This window comes from Orcinus orca, chromosome 21, assembly GCF_937001465.1.
Source record: "Orcinus orca chromosome 21, mOrcOrc1.1, whole genome shotgun sequence".
NCBI lineage: Eukaryota > Metazoa > Chordata > Mammalia > Artiodactyla > Delphinidae > Orcinus > Orcinus orca.
This window is the reverse complement of record NC_064579.1, coordinates 24767970-24786328: the sequence shown is the minus strand read 5'-3', so window position 1 is coordinate 24786328 and position 18359 is coordinate 24767970. Positions and strand designations below refer to the sequence as shown.

The following is an 18359-nucleotide window of genomic DNA, read 5'->3' as shown; positions in this document are numbered from 1 at the left end:
GCTGCCGGACCTGAGCCGCGGGGCCTGAGCGCGGGGCCTCGGAGGAAGGCCCAGCACCGGCTCCGGGTAAGCAGCCTCTGGCTTCAGACCACCACCCTCCTAAATGACTTCTACACAAACGGGCCCCGGAGGGGCCACGCCCAAGGCTGCCCCGGCGCCCCTTCCTGGTAACCGCCCGCCGCCCGTCACCTTGAACTCCTGCTGCTTGGCCACCGTCACGGGCATGTGTCCCACGAGGAGGGGGTGCCTCTCCTTCTTGATCTGATTCCCGTCGTCCTCCACGTAGAACCAGCCCAGGTGGTTCTCTTCCTCTGTGCCCGCGCCGGGGGAAGGGAACAGAGGTGGGCAACAAGCACAGGCCCGGGGGCAGGGGGAGAGTCTGGCCCCTACTTTGGGTAAGACTGGAGAACTGAGGGTTTTCCTTCTGGAAAACAGCACAGCCTCTTCTCACGGGGGAGGCTGCAGACTTGCGGCTTTATGAGGTAAGCGCTCTGCCCTGAGTCTAATGGACGCCCACCGCCCCGTTCCCGCCTTGTGGACCAGCCATCGGCTGGGGGCGGGGGCGCTGCGAACCATCAAAGCGCAAACCACCTGGGTCTGGTCTGTGTTCTTCTGTCCCTTTTTCAAACTAGCTGAGATGTTCAGATTCAAACACCAGGGACAGAGTGAGAAGTTTTCTAACATGGCACAAAACCATGGGACAAAAAAGTACGACGAAATCAAGAAATGTTTTACTATAAAGCAAGTCATCCATCTCAGCTTTGAAAACGTGACGCATCTGAAGACAAACGGGAGCTTATCCTCAGAGCCTATCCGTGTCCTTGTTCACGGGGTCACCCCGAAGCTGGCCTGATAAACCACTGAGTCATTCGGGGAGGGAGGGAGCCCTGTTCCGAGGATCACATCCCGGATGGCCTTCCTGCCACCAGCCTCAGATCACAAGGCCTATTTCTCTTCCGTATTTTATTTTCGGTTAACATTTCGGATTGTTTTGCACCTGAATGAGAGTTTTACACACACATGGACGCAGGACATCCCCGTGTCCTGAGTAACAGACCTGTGTGTGTGTAAATAACATCCAGGTATCTTATCCCACCCACCCATCTATCTAAATGTTTGCTACACAGATCAAAAGAAGGCAAGGCTAAAGGGACGTAGGGACAAGAAAATAACCAGAGTCACTCCCATCTCTGATAGAACCACAGGACTTATTTTTCGTGCTTAGAGGGTCTTCAGGGACAATTCGGTCCACTCCTGTGTTTTATTTCACAGGTGAGGGGTGAGGAAACAGGCTGAGATGAGACATCACTTTCTCATCCTGTGGGCCAGACCCGGGACTGGGTCCTGCCTCACAGGCCACAGACTCAGAGGACTTTCACTTGTGTTGAACCATCTCAACTCATATTAATGTTTTGTTATAATAAAAGTGAGGGTTTTTCCTACAACCCTTAACTTATAACACAAACGTCTTAAAACTCGCTGCACTGGGGTTGATTTTTCCCACGTGGAAACATTCTTTCAGGTGAATGGATGAACCTGTTGTAAAGTTTACTTCTCAGCCGTGACCTCGTCCTCTCGGGCATGCATTTCATCACAGAAGAGGAACGGGCATTGTGCCTGGTTCGAACATGCCTCATTTAGCGGAGATCAGCCGGCTCTTACCGAGGGCGAGCTTGGCCATCTGCAGGTTGTTGATCCAGGACTCCTTGATGGCGGCGGTGAAGGTATTGAACACGGCAGTGAAGAAAGTCGGCCGGCCGCACCTGCCGGGGAGAAGAAAAGACACTGCACTCCACGCAGTGGGCTCCGTCCTGTGAAACCCAATCACGGGGCCTGCCCCTCCGATACAATCCCCAAACCGCGAAGACATGCACGTCATGACAAAGGGCCCCGTTCTCGGTGCTGGCCCGGAGGCTCCCTTCCGACGTTTACTGACTTGTCCTGTTTCCCCGGGAGCTGTAACTGGATCCGACAGCAGTCGGCCGCTCTGATCTCCTCTTCCTTCTTCAGAATTAGCCTCTGTAAACCCGAGGTCCAGTCGTGGGCTACCAACTGGTTCAAATTCTAGGAAGGAGACGCACAAGCACACGTAAAGGTGTTAATAAGACGGGACCATCCCGAGGGAGAGAAAAAAAGGGATGCCGAGACATGAAAAACCCAGGGAGACCAGTAACACTCATCGGATCAGGAAGAAAGCACCTTTGGGAGGCGGGTCACGTGGTGCTGGGACATTCCTAAGAGAACTGACGCTCGAGTCAGCCTCCGGATGAACAAAAGTTACACCAAAAGCGCTTCACCTTCTCCGAAATAGGAGAAAATACACAATCAGATGGATTCTTAAAGTAACATCAGTTCTTGCTTTTGACAGAACCGGGAGGGTGGGGTCACGTGCTGACAACGACTTAGAAATTAAAAGAGAATTTGAAGCCACGTGGCTTTGACTGTCACCTGATAGTTTCCTTTGAGGTTTCCAACCAGTTGAGTGATTTGACCGATGACATTTAAGTCATGCAGCAAGTTTTGTAAATCTTGATACAGCTGCCCCGGCCCCATGTAAACTCTGTCTGCAAAACAAGACAACAAAAAGCACAAATCTCAGGCGTGTTCACGCCGGGGCTTGAGGAAGGAGACACAAGAAGGGAGTCTCGTTCATCCAGATTTTTCTAAAAGTGAACGTTTTCAAGTAAGTAGATGCTTTTCCCTTTCCGACCTTTCATTTTGATGTAATTTTAGACTTTACAGAAAAGCTGCAACAGCACAGAGTTCCCTGCACCAGGTCTTGGATGTTAACCTTGCAGAACCACAGAAGCATCGTGCAAAGCAGGAATTCCCATTGCTGCAGCAACTCCAGCCAGCGCGGGCTCTACTCAGACCTCACTGGCTTCCCCACGGAGGCCAGTTTCCCAGGGACGCGAAGGCGGGTCCCACGACGCATGAAGCTGTCACACCTCCATAAGTCTCCTCCAGTCTGCTAGGTCAGTGCCTCAGGCCATCTCTCTCTCACGACCTTGACATTTTTGAAGGACGCTGGTGAATTAGTCCATCGGATGTGTCACAATTTTTATTTTTAAAGCACCATTGATGTAATCACTATTAGTAAAAGGTCCCTGGTCTCTAGAAATGACCTTTAATCGCAACCAAAGTTTCAACAACCGCGTTCTTCCCAACGCCAACCTGAGCGCCCCAGTGAGCCTTCTCTAAACGCTTTTCTAAAAGGATGGAGAGGAGGGCTGCAATGAGCTGGGTGGGTGCACAGGCTCCCAGCGCCCGCGAGAACAACACCCACCGCTGACTCGGGGCTGATCGCTTAGCCAAATGATCTAAGTCTGGGGGGACATTAAGCAAACGGTTAGCACACAAAGAGTTCTGAAGCTACTGGAGGGTTTCGGGAGTGAAGTGGGTGGATGGTGAGGATGGTGACTTTCTACGCACCTCAGTGTAACACTTGCCTGACCGGTGGAGTCATCTGGAAGCCCTGTGTGAGCAGCCATCCCAGGGGGGACAGTGCAGAGATTTGGAGCTGATTTAGAACTCTGCCTTCTGTGTCTGTAACCAAGAGCATCATAAATGAATAGGTACCTGTAAAGCCTCTTTACTCTTTATCAGAGAGTAGGTAAAGTGCAAGGTTCAGACAGAGACGGCAGAACAAGAAAGAAAAGGAAGGAAGGAAGGAAAGGGCAGATTCCCCTGTGCACCTTCTGAACGCACAGGGACGCCCTGGAGGTGGGCGGATGGCCCTCGGTGTGAAAACAAGAAGGGCTCGGGCAGCCCCAGGGCAGCCGCACTTGGACTCCTGGGTCACCAGGAGCCTCCTGCCAACCCGACACACTGGACTGATGCTGTCCACCACCCGGCAGCTGGGACCCGACAGGCCCAGCCTGTCCAAGCAGAGGGAGGGCGGGGTGGGAGCCGGGGAGGACGAGGCCCAGCGTCCAGGGTGGTCTAGAGTCATGTGTTGGAGCAGAGAGGTCGGCGGGCGCCAGGGACAGGCTCTGGAGACGGGGAAGGACAGGAAACGGGAGGTCACAGGACTGGGCCTGGTTCCTCCTTAAAGCTGCGTTCACGAGGCCCCACCAGCCCCATCCTATCTCATCAAGGATAAAACCAACGCTGCCTGAGTCACCCCATCCCCAGAGGGAGAAGAGGACTTTTCCTGGCGGGTTAGAGAATCTTCCTTATTGGGCAGAAAGAGTTTCTCTGCCTTTACCCGACGTGAAAACATCTCAAAGTTCACACGTGTGGTGAGCGTCAGAGATGCTTTACGGAAGGGCACGCTGGGGACACAAACACACAGACAGCGAGTAAGACGCTAATGCACCCAGAGGACACGCACGAAACACCACAGCATCCACTCAAGTCACACAAGACAGAACAAAGAGCCGTCGTCCTTTTCCCAAACGTTACTTTCAGTTTAGGAAAGAATCTCTTTTTCTGGCTACATTCATATAAACAACAGATCTGCAAATCAAGATTTTTGTTGGGTGGACTTCCTACCATCTGGTCACAATACCCAGCACCCTGGGTTTCTGGGAGCAGACGGCTTCTCACTGCGCCCGTCTCCATGGAAACCTCTGCAGTTTGGCTGGAAAATTCAGGGTTTGAAAGCTAAGTGGAGTCCATGTGGCCAAGGAAACAGCAACACTGCCCAGAGACTCCCCGTGGTGCGGACTCAGGCCCCGGCGGGTGTGGACCGGCTGCAGCTCTGAGGCCGAGGCCCCTGCGTCACACCAGCCACCGGGAGGGTGGGAGAGTCCGGGCCCGGGGGTCTCCAGGCAGGAGGCGTGGCAAGGAGGAGTAAACGGGGTACGGAGACACTGCAAACGGAATCCAACCCAGAGACAGTGGGTGGTTCTGGGGTGGCGAGAGGGATACAGGGCGGGGGCTGAGTAAACACCCCACTGAACGAGAGAGGCAGACCTGCCCCACCCAGCAGTCAGCAGGCCTCGGGACAAGCTCTCCTTTCCAGAACTTTCCTTTCATTCAGAAAAGTTTGATATCTTACAAATCAAGGACTTTTTTTTTACCGAGGAAGAACGGACTGTTAAAAATTACACATTTCAGGGCACAGTCTGGCGACCGGATATGCACACTTCTGTGGGAGCCTCTCTCCCACCCTCCCGCCTGGACTGCGCGGTGGCCTCTGCCCGGCAGGCCAGCCCCCGCCAAGCACCCTGTCCCTCTCGGGCAGCTGCTTCCGCGTGGGGAACACACTTCTCTGCTTCCTCTGATGGCGAGGCTGGTGCCTACAAAGGAGCCCGGGTCTAACAGGGAACTTTCCCTCCTTTTCCTTCCAGAATGGAGTCGACCCAAAGTCGCATCTGCAGCTGAAAGAAAGCTTGACGCCCTGCAGAGCGAGCATCAGCTCCGGCCCTGGACCCTGGGTCCAGGGCCCCTCCGTCTGCCTCAGAGCTGGCCTCACGTGCAGCCAACCTCATGCAGGTTGGCCTCACTCAGAGCTGGCCTCACTCTTACAGCCAACCTCATGCAGGTTTCACTTCTGTTTGTATCATGAAGAGCACCTCCTCCCTGCCCCTGAGCACCTGCTTCTTGTTTATTCTTCACACTTTGTCTTCAGCTGGGCTCACTTCTCCGGTCTTCGGTTTTATCTGCCCTTCTCCCACCCCGGCCTCTGCACTTGACTGTGGACCCTCCCTGTGTCCCCAGAGGGGCTCCGTCCCCCGCATCCCCTTGCCCAGATGCTGCTCCCTGGAGTGTAAGGATGCTTAGGGCTCTTCCGGCTTTTTTTTTTTTTTAAGAATTTTTTTTTTTTGGATGTGGACCACTTTTAAAGTCTTTATTGAATTTGTTACAATGTTGCTTCTGTTTTATGTTTTGGTTTTTCGGCGGAGGAGGCATGTGGGATCTTAGCTCCCGGACTGGGGATCGAACCCGCTCCCCCGGCATTGGAAGGCGAAGTCTCAAACACTGGACCGCCAGGAAAGTCCCTCTTCCAGCTTACATTTTTTTTTTTTTTTTTTTGCGGTACACGGGCCTCTCACTGTTGTGGCCTCTCCCGTTGCGGAGCACAGGCTCCGGACACGCAGGCTCAGCGGCCGTGGCTCACGGGCCCAGCCACTCCGCGGCACGTGGGATCTTCCCGGACCGGGGCACGAACCTGCGTCCCCTGCATCGGCAGGCGGACTCTCAACCACTGCGCCACCAGGGAAGCCTCCAGCTTACTTTTAATCATGGCAGTAGCCCCCTCCCTCGTTCCTGAGCTGCTGTACCCACTGCCCCGGCTTCCCCCTTCACAACCAGATAGCAGGGATCTGGGCACCTGTGTTAGATTTCAGCCTACAGGGGACACGCCGTAAATGCTTCAGGATGGGAAGTGACACTGTCAGGCTGGCCTTCCATTCTCTCTGCAAAGTTCCTGATGGCAAACAAGGGCCCCATTTCCAAACAGGGGCGGCGCCTGGCTCCCTGGAACTGCCATCTGTTCCCCCGCAGGCTGCCGGCAGGGGCGGGGGGCACAGGGCAGACCACCGCCGACACGCACGTCAGCGCCATGTCCACCACGGCTCTCCCTGGCCTGCGTCCCTGCCCCACGACAGGAAAGCTCCACAGCTGGACGCTGGTCCAGCCGCTCAGCGCCCCAGAGCCCAGGCCGGTCCTGTGCCCCTACAGTGTGTCTCACTGTGCGACAAAGAGGCCCAGCTACGCGTCTGGCTTTTACTGCCCATTTTAAGGATTAAGTAACGAAGTGGAGAGCGATGGGCGCGATTTTTACAAGACGGCCTGTATCAGTATTTGCACATGAAAAAGTGCTTCCCTTTAAACCAGATCTAGCTGCTTCTCACCTGTTGAAATGTCTCAGGAACCTCTCCTTGGGAAGCGTTTGCTGCTGGGTGGTGAAGGTTTCTCCTTCCTGTGTACGTGACTCTCTGAGGGTCCGGCAGCTCATCCCCGCAAGGCCCCTGCGGAGCCGGCACTGTGGCCACGGCCCCTCACACCCTCCACGGCGCCCACCTGGTACAATTCCTTACAAACTGGGGGCGCTTTAGGGCCCACTTGTGGGAACTAAATGAAGAAAACACTCTACAGCGTCACCTTATTTCTGGCAAAAGGGCAATTTATTTTCTCATAAACCCACCTCCTGAGAAAGCATGGAGCAGGGTGAAAATAAGACGCTATTAGCACAGAATTTTGCAAAGTCAGTTCTGGGGGTTGGAAGCTTAAATGAACCCAGGGAGCCCAGCTTGCAGTGCCCTGCACTAGAGGGAAACGTTTAAGGCCATCACGTGTCACAACTCAAGGACACGGAGGGTGCAAAGCAAAGGCACGCAGCAGGGGTCACGCTGTCTCCGCCGCTGAGTAACAGACCCAATCTTGCAGCACTGAGCTTCAGAACAGAGTCGTTCAAACAGCAGAACAGTCACATGAAAATCAACGGGGAACAGGACTTCTAACTTAGCTGACGGGCCTTGAGTCCCGTCTTCCAGCACATTCAGAATTAGCAAACTTTAGTTTGTTAAAAACCATTTTTTTTTTAATCTAGAAGGCATTTTGAAAACCATCTACTCCACACTCCCCTTTCACAGCTCAGAGCTAAAAATTAAACCCACTTTAAGGATGAGGAAACTACAGAGGCACGCACTAAACCAGGATCCCAGGCAAACATCTGCGCCCACGGCGCTGACTGCATCTCTGCCAGCATCGCCCCTGATCTCCAGACTCGGTACCCAGAGCATCCTGTCCCCCGCCCGCCCCCCGCACTGTCTGTCCACTTGGCACCTCGACTGGTAACACCCTGCACTTAACGCTGGTGAATTGTGTTCATCTGTGTCATTTTTTTCTGGGTTCCGCATATAAGTGATATCATATGATATTTGTCTTTCTCTGACTTACTTCACTCAGTATGACAAATCTCTAGGTCAACCAGAGGGAAAGAATCTGGGGGAAGGATAGTTAGGGAGTCTGGGATTGACATGTGCACACTGCTATATTTAAAATAGATAACCAACAAGGACCTACTGTGTAGCACAGGGAACTATACTCAATATTTTGTAATAACCTATAAGGTTAAATCTTACAGGGAAAAGAACTTGAAAAAGAATAGATATATGTATAACTGTATCACTTTGCTGTACACCTGAAACTAACACAACATTAGATTGTTAATCAACTATACTCCAAAATAAAATAAAAAGTTAAGAAGTAACATGTATCTAAGACTATTAAAAGAGTTTTGGACAACGTGAACACCAGCATGGGCAGTGGCTCTGCAAAGCGCCCTTCCCAGGACAGCTGGACCGAGAACATGTCCTCCCCGGGAGTCTCCCCACCTGGATACCTGCACCAAGACACCAGCCAGTCAAACTCCCACTGTCACAATCTGCTGATGACACAGACCTGCTAAGGGACGAATGGGCACCTTAATTCTTTCTCCTCGAGAAGCCAGCTTTGCCTAAACATTAACAATCCCCTTCACTCTGCTCTCCTTTATTCCAAGAGACAGATATTCTACTGCGTTATCAGCAACTGTTTTGTTTTCCTTCTCTGACCTTAGCCTTTGTTCTCCTGGCGTCCGACCGCACATGTAATGGAAACCATAAGAGTAAGAGGATCCTTGGATGGAGATGGGTCCAGGGTCCCCGATTCTACAGCAACTTCTCAGGTCTTGAGGTCTATCTGCGGACCACTCAGTGGTCTCGGTCCTGCCTTTAAGGACTTAGCAGTATCACCAGTTGTAAAGCCAGAGTGAGCAGCTAGATAACCTGGAAGCAAAGTTCTCCTTAAACTCAGAATGAAGAAAAAGATGTACTCTACAGAGTGACATTTTCTTTTGACAGACAATGAGGATTACGTATCTGCATTTGCCACAGCTGACAGGAGCTTGAGATAACATCTAGGGCCATAGCTGACAGGAGCTCGAGATAACATCCAGGGCCATAGCTGACAGGAGCTCGAGATGATAACATGTAGGGCCATAGCTGACAGGAGCTCGAGATAGATAACATCTAGGGCCATAGCTGACAGGAGCTCGAGATAGATAACATCTAGGGCCATAGCTGACAGGAGCTCGAGATAGATAACATCTAGGGCCATAGCTGACAGGAGCTCGAGATAACATGTAGGGCCATAGCTGACAGGAGCTCGAGATAACATGTAGGGCCATAGCTGACAGGAGCTCGAGATAGATAACATCTAGGGCCATAGCTGACAGGAGCTCGAGATAGATAACATCCAGGGCCATAGCTGACAGGAGCTCGAGATAACATCTAGGGCCATAGCTGACAGGAGCTCGAGATAACATCTAGGGCCACAGCTGACAGGAGCTCGAGATAACATCTAGGGCCATAGCTGACAGGAGCGCGAGATAACATCTAGGGCCATAGCTGACAGGAGCTCGAGACAGATAACATCTAGGGCCATAGCTGACAGGAGCGCGAGATAACATCTAGGGCCATAGCTGACAGGAGCTCAAGATGATAACATCTAGGGCCATAGCTGACAGGAGCGCGAGATAACATCCAGGGCCATAGCTGACAGGAGCTCGAGACAGATAACATCTAGGGCCATAGCTGACAGGAGCTCAAGATAACATCTACGGCCATAGCTGACAGGAGCTCGAGATGATAACATGTAGGGCCATAGCTGACAGGAGCTCGAGACAGATAACATCTAGGGCCATAGCTGACAGGAGCGCGAGATAACATCTAGGGCCATAGCTGACAGGAGCTCGAGACAGATAACATCTAGGGCCATAGCTGACAGGAGCTCGAGATAACATCTAGGGCCATAGCTGACAGGAGCTCGAGATAACATCTAGGGCCATAGCTGACAGGAGCTCGAGATAACGTCTAGGGCTCAAATGCAGCAGGAAACAGTCCAGGTTCTTTCTCGCGTGTAATATTTTACAAATTAAGTCATCCTGCTTTCTGCTTTTCGATACTGCTGACTTGAATCTTATTCTAAGTTGGCTCAGTACGAACCATAAATTAGAAGTTGAACGTGAGAACGCAGTGTTCCCTGTAACACAGCATCTACTTCATGGAGCGAAGGCATCCTTGGAGATCTGAACACAATGAGGCAATCTTGATCACAAATCCACCTTGGGATTGCGTCCATTGTAATACACAAAAAGGCATTATTTTTGTTCACAAAACCAAGACATAAATAGGATTTGCTATACTTCCAAGTAATTTAAACGGATTTTTAAGAACATTTAACACACAAAATCTTCACATTGCTCTAAGTAAAATTTTAATCAATCAAGTCAACTGGGAGACCGCTTCTCCCTCCCGCCCTTTCCCACTCTGTCCCCCTCCCAAAACCACTCCTCAGCTGGTCCCTCCTTACAAAAGTATGTGATACAGTTTGGTATTTCGATTGTTAGTTGAGACGGTATGCATGTTATTTAAACAGGAGCATGATTTTTTCATCAGCAATTCAGGAGTTTAGGAGCACATGCTCAAGGAACTAGCATCCCAAGCAGACCACCAAACCGCAAGACTGTTAACATCAGGCGAAGAAGAAGAACAAACAATAAAAGAGACGCCCCATCAGATGGGACCCAACAGTCACCGTGACCTGTTCCTGTAAACCCAAATGAACGTGCATGTTCGCTCAGAAAAGCTGCATCTTTCAAAAGCAGCCTCCTTCTGACCGTGTCAGAAACACCACAGTCTAAAAGGTCGCGGAACACAGGCTCCGGACGCGCAGGCTCAGCGGCCACGGCTCACGGGCCCAGCCGCTCCACGGCACGTGGGATCTTCCCGGACCGGGGCACGAACCCGCGTCCCCTGCATCGGCAGGCGGACTCTCAACCACTGCGCCACCAGGGAAGCCCTGACACACTTATTTTTAGTATTATAAATTTAAACATAAAGGCTCATTTTATATATAAAACAATTTATGGAAAGTTCCCATTCACTGTACTCTAAGTGCTCCACAACTCAGGGGCCAAGGCCAGTGAGTGAGTAAATTTAGCCAGGCTTTACTTGGATAAAAACAAAGCAAAACAAAAAAAACCAGAAGAAGCAAGTAATGATTATGACACCAAGTTCAAGATCTAGAATCTTCAGACCGTTTAGTAACAATAACTGTATTATAAGACTGTTGGGCAAGCGCCAGGACCCTCTTCCCCCGATTCTCTGTGAAAGGCACAGGCGGGCACCACCTCCATGGAGACCAAAGGGGAAGGGGTGGCAGAGCTGAGACCACCACCCAGGCCCACACTCTCTGGGACCTTCTCTGCATCCACTCAACGCACCCTCCGGAGAGAGCAGGGCCCCCGCCGCAGCTGCTGGCGGGAAGCGCAGGACAGGACGCGAACCAGGAAGATGGAATGCATCCCAAGGGCAGGGCCCCCGCCCCCGGACCCCGACGGGGACAGGCTCAGAGAGGAGCCTCCCGGCTGGCACGTGTGTCCACGTGCGCCAGCCAATGTTCATAAGCACAGGCTCTAGGACCGTGTCACCCGACAGATTTACCGTCTTAACCAGGTCTCCTGACACGGTGAGGGGCTGAGGACCGAGCAGGTTACATCAGAGCCATGGCGGCCCCAGACCTGCAAGCGCGTCCCAGACGCATCACTCACTTGGCTTGGCGCCGGCCACCACTGCCAGGCTCTCGGGCGCGGGCACCACGGGACCCCTGCCATTCTCCCCCGCGCCCTCGCCGCCGCCGTATTCTATCACTTCCACGTGCCCGAGAGGGACGCTCCACTTCAACAAATACCTCTGGCCGGTCGATGTCAGGGCACCGCTGTCATGGGAGGTGCTGCAAGGGGCAGAAACCCTCGTGTCAGGCACAGCCAAGGAGTCAGTCACGGGACGCCTCGTCCCTTGGAGACTCAAGAGAGACGCCTCTGAACTGCGGGCTTGGGTGCTTCTGGCGTTCCCACCAGGACTGACCACGCGGTTCCACAGTGGGTTTTCAGAGAGTATAAATATACCCAATTTTTTTTCTTTCTTTTTTTTTTTTTTTTGTGGTACGCGGGCCTCTCACTGTTGTGGCCTCTCCCGTTGCGGAGCACAGGCTCCGGACACGCAGACCCAGCGGCCATGGCTCACAGGCCCAGCCGCTCTGCGGCATGTGGGATCTTCCCGGACCGGGGCATGAACCCGTGTACCCTGCACCGGCAGGCGGACTCTCAACCACTGCGCCACCAGGGAAGCCCAATATACCCAAATTTTATAAGAAAAACCATCAAAAGCATATTTATAGAGAAGCAACTAATGAGAAAGGATTTGAACGATGATATGGACAGGAACCATAGCTGATTCAGGATGGCTAGAAACGGAGTTCGGTTCAGTTTCCAGCTCTGACATCTGCCTGATGTTTACAGAGAAAACCCACCCACGCGCCCCTCAGCTCCACCAGCAGTGAGTCGGGGACCCTCCCTGGACCCATGCAAGTCACAGGATGAGAGGCTGAGCTCTGCATACACATCTGTCCAGAGTGAAGGGGAAGCGAAGGCATCCGCTCACCGAGACACAGACCGCCTGTGACCACAGAGCTCCCCGCGGAGCCGTGCATCTTACTGGACGCTGACCTACTGGGCGCTGACCTACTGGGTGCTGACCTGCCGGGTGCTGATCTCCTGGGTGCTGACCTGCCGGGTGCTGACCTACCGGGCGCTGACCGTGGCACACATGAGCACGTCATTCAGCATGAAGAGCCGGCGCTCCTTGGTTTTCACGATCTCCCCCCGGTCGTTGTAGACGGTTTCTACCACGTCGTCGGAGCGGACGAGGTAGCGACTCCCGCTGCTGAGAAGCTGGACGTTCAAAGACCACCGAGAAAAAGAAGAACAATGAGAATGAAGCCTGGCAAAATACACGAGCAGACAACGTCAAGGTTTTATAGATTCTTTCTTCTCTACAGATAATCCTTATATTCCCAATCACGCTTCGTGCACGTACGGTATAGAGTTCAAAAAGTGGCTTTTTTTTTAAGGAATCTACACAGTGGCAGGGATCTAACTTCCTGATGTGAGCAGTTTCTCTGGCTATGAGATGCTCACGCAGCCACGGGGGCTCCGCTGGTTTTCACCCGTCACTCAATGTGCTCTCTCTCTCTCAGGGACTCCTAGGAATACACGCTCCGATCCTTACAGACGGTCGCCCCAACCTTTCTGTTACTCAGGACGCCGTATCAACCGGGAATGTCTGGGATTTTACTTTTCCCAAGGACAGCAAACTGAAGAAAACCTCCTGACTGCTCATGGTTTTCCACGTTTTACTTCTCTGGGCCAAACAAAGGACTCTTGGTTCTCTGGAAAGAGGCTTCATATTTACTAGTAAAGTGACATAGGTCATACAGAACTTATTTTAGCCATTCAGCCCAGAAGGAAATCCGGAGTCCTTGGCCCAGACGTCCACACGGGCCGGCCGACCTCACGGGGATGAGGCTGCAACCTCACCAGCGCAACGGTAAGCAATGCGTCACCTCTGAGGGCCCTCGGACTGTCAGGGGTTCCCAGACATTCGGGTACCATAGGGAAGCAGGATTTTAAACAACATGGGCCACCTCGAGAATATCAGCGAAGGGAATTTTCTGCCTGTAAAAATTCCTGGACAAATCCTTTGGAGAATCAGGGAAAACCGAAGCTTAAAACATATGACAATAAAGTTCTTGTAGTTACATCACTGGATGTCAGTATCCAGTAGGAAAGTACCCCTGCTGACAAAACAGAATTATTTAACACGGCTCATATCCATTAACCTCTTCCTGTGGACTAGAGCTTCAGATAAAAACGGCAAAGCCTATGTGAAACTGGATTATGGTGGCAGGAAGATGGCTTTGTAAATATGAAGCTGAGGTACAGCTGTGCTGAGGAACTGCTTTCATGCTGTGTTCTGCGTCCCTTCTTCATGATAAATACAGCCCAGTCCACGCACCGTGGATACAAGTAAGAATGCACGTGAGTATCTATGCTTCAAGTAGGACTAGGATGAAACGCTGCATTGTGAGAGTAAAATTCGGCTAAAAGAGTGGCTCTTAACCTTTTTGGGGTCCTGGGTCCATGTGAGGACCTAGTCAATCTGCGAGCCCCTTTCCTGAGAAAATGCACAGACTACGAAGGCTCTGTGCACACTGTGCAGCGTTCGTGACCCCGAGGCTCGCCACGGACCCTCAGTCAAGAACTCTGGGCCAAGGGACTGGCCGAGAGGTTCCAGGAGGTTAGTGATAAGTGGCTCAGAGGGCGAAGGCTCGTTAGCACGAAGCAGGGCAGCCTCAGCACAGAGAGGAAAACTCTCAACCTTGTTCAGGTACCGCTCGTTTATGGCTTTTGCGATCTGTTTGATTTCGCAGCGTTGATCAGCGTCCCTCTTCCTCTCGTTTAATTTCTCCGCCAGTGTCTCGAGCTCCGTCAGCGCCATCTGGAGGGGCAGCCGGTCGGGGTGTCCTCGGGGCGTGTTCTTCAGCATGTCCTTGAGGAGGAACAAGGCAGAGGGGAGGCGGACGTGTGATGCGGGGGTGGGAGCAGCGGGCGGTCACCGCGCACCCCCGCCGACAGCATCCCGCGACTCTGGCAGCCGGAGGCTGGCCCTGGCATCCGCTGCTTCTGGGGAATAAAGTAAGCCCTGGGAAAGGGTAACAAACTCAGTGAGTCACAATCTGGCTGAACGTTCAAAGCTCCTTTTGCAAAAACAAAACTGCCTTATTAAACGGGGATGAGAATGGAAACAAGACACCATTTTCCAGGAAGGGATCCATCCCTACTGCGAGCTCGCCAGGACCTCAGAAATCTCTGCTCTCTGGTAACGGTCAGGCTGCTGTTCTCAGCGTGAGCCAGACCAGTGGACCCACAGACGGCCGGAGTCCCCTTCCAGCTGGTGGGTCTGCGTCCTGAGCGCCCAGCTCTGAGCCGTTGGTTCCGGCGGAGCGCGGCGGCCCTGCAGGAGCACAGCACAGGCACCAACAGCACCGCGAGCGTGGTGAGAGCCAACTCCAGGCTCTGAGTCAACTTTCGAGGGGGACGTCTACGCGCCGGGTGCAGTCACCTTGCCGGCTTCGCAGAGGAGGGCGAGCCAGACCGAGGCCTCCCTGCCCGGGCCACCCGGCCCGCCCGCCCCCGGGAGCTTCAGCAGCCCTGTCTTTTTAAGCTTCCTGTTCTCTTCGGTCTGGAAAGAACTCGCCTAACGATCGCATGTTCCCCGTCTGAATGAACAACACACACTGCTCCACGCGATGGTTTCCCTGTGAGCCACGTCAAACCCTACAAGCAGAATGAATCATCTTCGCAGGAGCTCTGGTACCAGCAGCGCAGCTGGGTCGCGCCCGCCCGGATCCCAGCACCATCTGCAGAACCAGCGCCGCACGTGGACGGACAGCTGAGCGGAGGAACGGGGGGTGCGCGGCGGCTGCCAGGCTGTTACTTATTGGGGTACAATACGGGGGAGAACACGGGAGTCGGGATAAAGACAGAGCCTCCTGGGGGACCACGTGGTGGAAACCGGCAGCCCAGAAAAGCCACGGCCACAGCCTGATCCCGAGCTCTGGGGGACGGCTATAGGGTCATCGCAACTACAAGTAACAGGCCCCGAGAGCCAAGGAGGGTCAGGTGTGGTGAGACGAGGAGAGGCAGGGGAGCGGCCGGGGGTCAGAGGCACAGGCCCCTCCACGCCATCCCCCTTCGCCGCCCCCTCGGCGCACGCAGGCGCAGCAGGGCTCGGAGCTCGGTGGGAGGGAAGCACCTGCCCATCTCCCACCCCGTTCCTCTCCAGGACCAACTCCCAGGAGCATCTTACCCGCAGAGCAGGGTCCCTGCACACGGACCTGTAGGTATCTCTGAAGTACGGAAATACAGAAGTACAGACACCGCCCCTCTGACGCCGACTGCGTTCTCCTGGGAACCGGCCCTGCTCTGTCTGAGCCCCCTGCCCCTGAGAACTGCCTGTGCTCAGACCACAGGAAGGACTGAACACCTGCCCACGGGAACCGCATTCACACAAAGCTGGGACCAGCCGTCTGGGTGCTGTGCCGCCATCAGGCCGGGGTGAAGGCTGTTTCCTGCCCTGGAGGGTCGGGGGCGTGGGAGGGGACGAGCCGTACAGGAAGCTCTAAGGGACCCGGGAAGGGCCAGGCCCAGGGGCCGCGTCTGTCCACGAGGACGTGTGCTTAAACCAAAACCCTGGAGTCTATCGCAACTGGATTCGGACTTGAAGAATTTTCATCTGTTTCTGCTCAGCAAACTGAAACATTTAGAGGGAAGTAAAAATAAAAATAAAAGGAAAGAGCAAACTTCTTACAAGAACCAATTTTTAAAATTTGGAACCGTGTGACGGGCGGGCCCAGCGAGGCCTCAAGGCCTTTGACGCACCCTCCCTGTCCCTGGGGATGGTTTCACGGTTCATCTTTCATCACTTTTAATGACTAGGGGAGCCAACAAGTCGCCTGATTTAACTCTAGAAACGAGCTGAGTGTTCACTGAGAAACCGGAAGAGGCGGAGGCCACTGCAGACCCTCCTCAGAAATAACCGATTCAAACGCCCTGACGCTCATCTAAGGAGGGTGAGCCCTGAGCCCGCAAGGCGCGCGGTCCCAGGTCTTGGCGGCCTGACAGCACGTCACACGGCAGGGCAAGGCCTTCCTGATCCGACGATGCTTTATGTCTGCACTCAAAGCCAGCTCTACTCTTTAGATCAACGCACGTACCTAACTGAGAATTCTTAGTCTAAAAAAACGTACGGTCGGAGTATCTGGGAAATCTCTCTGCGCAGCTCCCGCTCTCCAAGCAGCGGGTCGGCTCTGCGGCTGACCGGCAGCTTTCTGGGCCTGCCCCTCCCCACTGGGCACACACCTGACCCCAGAGCAGGACCCTGGACATCTTGTGTCTACCTGCCTGGTGACCAGCCCGCCTCCCCCAGGGCACGAGCGCGTGTGGTTAATGAAAACTCACTCGGCTTTGCCCCCGTTCAGGTCCCTGGCCCGGGGCCCCTACAGCCCTCGGAATTTCCTGAGGGATGGGGGGAGGGGCGTCTGGTGTTCATAACAAGTCCCTCTCACCCCCCCAGAGTCTATGCTGACGAGGGGGGTCCCGACGGGCCCAGGAGAGGAGCTCAGCACGGGTGGGGGCCAGAGGGACCGGCAGCTGCAGGCTGGGGTCTCGCCGCCCCCGGCCCTGCCCTGACGTAAGCGACCCGGGAGCGGGGGCAGCTGAGAGCCTGCCGTCTCCACGAGGAGATGCTTGGACACGGAGGGACGGACGACGGCACGACGGGACGCTGGCCGGGTCGCGCGGGAGGCCTCACCTGGAGCAGCAGGATGAACTGCGGGAACCTCTGGATGGGCTTCATCATCAGGCTGTGCAGCGTGACGCGGTCGGGGCTGGCCTCCTGGCACTGCTGCGGGCAACAAAGGGCCGGCACTCGCGGCTCCCGCCCGGACGCCGCCCCGGGGGGAGCTCGCACCTGCTCCCCTCTACGGAGAGGCTGCCTCCAAACCTGCTCCAAACACCTTCTACACCTCACACACCGCCAGTGCACGCTGACGTCATTCAGGCTGCGGCGAGCTCTGGCTGGTTTCTGAACTGAAAGCTTCAATATTTTTCTTTGATGTTTTAAGAGCCATTTATGAGCTGATTTCAATACTCTAAGAGTCAAACTAGTTTCTAAGATTCTACAATCACAACAAAGTGCAGCTACAAAAAAAAAAAAAAAGAAAGAAGAAGAAAGTGACAGAATCCCAAGTTGGAGTAGCACGGGCCCCTAAAGGCACCCGCCCTGCCCCTGGGGCACAGCACCTGCGGCTGCCGCGGCATGTCCTGCATTGGGACAAACCTCCCCACTTCAGCCCTCGCTCTGCCGTGGAGCTTCGGGGTGTGGCTGGGGCGTGTCCGTGTCCTGGCAAGTCTCCCCAAAGGAGGCCAGCGGGGAGGGAGTCCAGGGCCAGGCGCCCCCTTCCCTCCGCAGGGGAGGCTTCTCTGGCAGGAGGGGACGCCCCAGGCTGACCATTTACAAACTGGGGAGGAGTCCCCAGCTCTCTCCAGCTGAGGGGCCACGCGGTGCGGAGCCCGGAGCCCGGCTTGACCTCGTGGACACCAGGCGCCTGGGGTAGGACAGGGGACTGGATGGCCTGCCTTCCTAGGCCGCCGGGGGCTGGCGGCCTGACGGTGGGGCTGCGGTGGCCTCCTGTCAGGTACTGTCGGCACCAGCAGGACCACAACAAACTCCTCAGAAAAAGTGTACTTTAGATAGCCCCGTGTTTCCTTTCTCCTGCTGTGACAGCAGAAGGCCAGAGCGCCGACTGCAGCTTTCCAGAGTGGGGTCGATCTAAGGACGGGCCACCTCCACCCGGGTCCTGCGTCAGTGGGAACCACCATATCACATGAGAGGAAGGGGGTATAGCTCAGCCTAAATAAGCCTTCACCCTGGGCGAGGACACCCCCCAGGATTCACTGTGCAGGT

The 18359-nt window shown here is 54.3% G+C and overlaps 1 protein-coding gene across 4 annotated transcripts in view; it reads right to left on the bottom strand.

Moving 5' to 3' along the window:
• ARHGEF10 (Rho guanine nucleotide exchange factor 10) overlaps positions 1-18359 on the bottom strand; it is an 86674-nt gene that overhangs the window by 23913 nt on the left and 44402 nt on the right. For all 4 annotated transcript variants that reach the window (XM_049704255.1, XM_033409224.2, XM_033409227.2 and 1 more), the window contains 8 exons: positions 17205-17297; positions 14211-14381; positions 12579-12724; positions 11543-11724; positions 2449-2564; positions 1937-2064; positions 1663-1763; positions 190-311 (listed from right to left, as the gene is read on the bottom strand). In XM_049704255.1, coding sequence (XP_049560212.1) covers positions 190-311; positions 1663-1763; positions 1937-2064; positions 2449-2564; positions 11543-11724; positions 12579-12724; positions 14211-14381; positions 17205-17297 — 1059 coding nt within the window. The remainder of the gene's footprint in view (positions 1-189; positions 312-1662; positions 1764-1936; positions 2065-2448; positions 2565-11542; positions 11725-12578; positions 12725-14210; positions 14382-17204; positions 17298-18359) is intronic.